Source organism: Saprolegnia diclina (genome assembly GCF_000281045.1).
Source record: "Saprolegnia diclina VS20 unplaced genomic scaffold supercont1.70, whole genome shotgun sequence".
Classification (NCBI taxonomy): Eukaryota; Oomycota; class Saprolegniomycetes; order Saprolegniales; family Saprolegniaceae; genus Saprolegnia; species Saprolegnia diclina.
In genome coordinates, this window is record NW_008246137.1 from 183,608 (window position 1) to 186,093 (window position 2,486).

The 2,486-nt window shown below is 60.5% G+C and overlaps 2 protein-coding genes across 2 annotated transcripts in view; one reads left to right on the forward strand and one right to left on the reverse strand.

Annotated features, from left to right (window-relative positions):
- Positions 1–405: 405 nt before the first annotated feature.
- On the forward strand, positions 406–2,191 carry SDRG_14330 (hypothetical protein). The gene has a single exon (XM_008620452.1). The coding sequence runs from the start codon at positions 473–475 to the stop codon at positions 2,099–2,101; it is 1,629 nt and encodes a 542-aa protein (XP_008618674.1). The 5' UTR covers positions 406–472; the 3' UTR covers positions 2,102–2,191.
- Positions 2,192–2,404: 213 nt separating this feature from the next.
- The window catches only part of SDRG_14331 (hypothetical protein), a gene marked incomplete at both ends in the record, with an annotated part of 1,469 nt that continues 1,387 nt past the window's right edge, over positions 2,405–2,486 (reverse strand). The window contains one exon of the mRNA XM_008620453.1: positions 2,405–2,413. Coding sequence (XP_008618675.1) covers positions 2,405–2,413 — 9 coding nt within the window. The remainder of the gene's footprint in view (positions 2,414–2,486) is intronic.

Below are 2,486 nucleotides of genomic sequence, written 5' to 3' on the forward strand. Positions count from 1 at the left end.
ATTGGAGTATTTGACAGTATTTGACTCGAGTCGGCAACAGTATTGGACTCGAGGCGTTGACGGTCGAGCATTCCAAGCGCGTGCAGTTGCTACATGGTCGTTGATAGCGTAGGCGTGTACGGGGCAGCTTGTTTCTACGCTGACCGGAAACGCACTTGCCGTAGTGTTGCGATCTGTAATTTATGAGAGGTACCGTCGCTCTATCTCTTTATAACTTGACTTTGATTCTGCACACGACTAGCTAGAGTCTCCCACGGCGCCGCGGAGCTCGCTTGTTGATGCATGGTGGATTTTCGAACGCTTCGATATTTCCTAGTATTAGGGCAAAACGCCGAATCGAACCTTTTGAAACGAGGACATGTCCGGCTTTAGTGGTTCTATTGTATTGCATAATGAAACCAAGAGGCCTTTTTTTGCTGTAAAAAAACCACCAGTTGCGCAATTTCCTGGCCAAGCACACGCACGCCGCAGCATGGCCGCCCATGGGTCCGAGGTCGCCGACACGTACGAGTACGAGGAGCAGCAGGAGCGCGAGACGATGATGCGCATCTCGTTCCTGCCCATGAAGCGCTGGTATCTCTCGTCGCCGGACGTGGCCGCCAAGTTTGGCTCGTTTCCAATCTTTTGGCAAGACCTCAAGAGCTGGGCGCCGTACCGTGACGTGAACCGCCTCTACTTGCGCGCGACGGACGGCTCCTCGAAAGGTGATGATGCTGCTCCCGCGGCGCCGGCGGTTGCTAATGAAGCTGATGGAAAGGTCAAGACGCGTAAGAGCCGGTGGGGCGACGCGGAGGAGACGCCGGCGCCCAAGCGGCGCAGCCGCTGGGACCCGATCGAGGGCGAAAACGACGCGCCCAAGAAGAAAAGCCGGTGGGCGCCCGCGGGCGCGGCCGGCGCCGACCCGTCGACGTACCTCACGACCGAGGAGCAGCAGTCGATCGTGCTCCGCGCCAAGCTCGACGACCTCGCACGCAAGATGGCGAGCGTCGCGTACGACGCGGCGATCATCGAGAAGGACCCGAGTCGGTCGCCGTCGCCGCCGCCGCAGTACGACTCGAACGGGAAGCGCCTCAACACGCGCGAGATGCGCATGCGCGCCATGTACGAGCGCGACCGCATGCGCGTCATGGACCAGCTCGTCAAGGTCAACCCGCTCTTCAAGCCGCCGCCCGAGTACCTCAAGATGAAGCTCCAACGCAAGCTGCCGATCCCGTACAAGGAGTACCCGACGTACAACTTTATGGGGCTCATCATTGGCCCGCGCGGCCACACGCAGAAGCGCATGGAGAAGGAGTACAACTGCCGCATTGCGATCCGCGGCCGCGGCAGTGGCAAGGAAGGCCGGAAGAGCTACCACAATGACGAAAACGAAGACCTCCACGTGTTCATCACGGGCGACAAGGAAGAGGACGTCGAGCGCGCCGCCGTCGCGATCGCTGCGCTGCTTGTGCCCGTCGACGACATGACCAACGACCACAAGCAGCGCCAGCTCCGCGAACTCGCGCGCATCCAGGGCACGCTCCGCGACGACGATTACTGCTTGGCGTGCGGCGAGCAAGGCCACCGGCAGTTTGAGTGCCCCAACCGCGACAAGACGTTCAAGGCTGTCAACGTCAAGTGCTCGATCTGCGGCGACACGTCCCACCCAACGAGCGATTGTACGATGAAGGAGACGGACAAGGCGGTGTACGACGCGGAGTTTTCCAACTTTATGGAGCAGCTCGGCGAAGGCGGCAGCATCATCTCGCACAACACGATCAAGATCGTGCCCGACAAGTCGGCGCCGATTCCGGCGGCCATTGCGGCCAATGCCAATGCGAGTGCAGCCGTGGGCAGCTCGGCCGAGAATGCGTACCCCGTGCCGTCGGCGGCGCCGGCGTACCCTGCCTCGTACAGCGCCGCGTACACGTGGGACGCGCAGCAGCAGTGGCAGCAGTACTATGCGAGCTACTACGCGGCCGGCTGGTCGTACCACAATGGCGTCTGGTACGATAGCACGGGCGCGGCCCAGACAGCGTACGATGCGACGGCAAATGCAGCTGCCTACAGCTACAAGAACCCGACGCTGAGTGCCAAGACGGACGCGGCCAAGAAGGAGTAGGCGGCGTCGTGGCCAAGCAAATACGACTACTAGCTCTTGATAGTCGATTACGTAAACGCAATAACATGCAAAAGTGGTGGCAGGCAAATATGGTTTGGTGTTGGCTCCACAATCACTGTCGTCCAACAGCTCTGTGTTTTCCCGCCGTGACGAATACGAGTAAGCTTATGCAAGTAGAGCTCCCGGCGCGAAGTGACACACTGTCGTTGTTGCCGGTGGAGGCTGGAGCGCGAGCCGCGGGCCAAGGTGCTGGCACGGCCAAACCAGTGCTGTCGCTGACACGTCGACGACGAGCGATTTGAATCAAGAATGCTACGACGCTATTACGGCAGCCCGGCGCGAGGCCGTCGACCCCGGCGTGGAGTGGAGCCATTTGAGCCTCTCC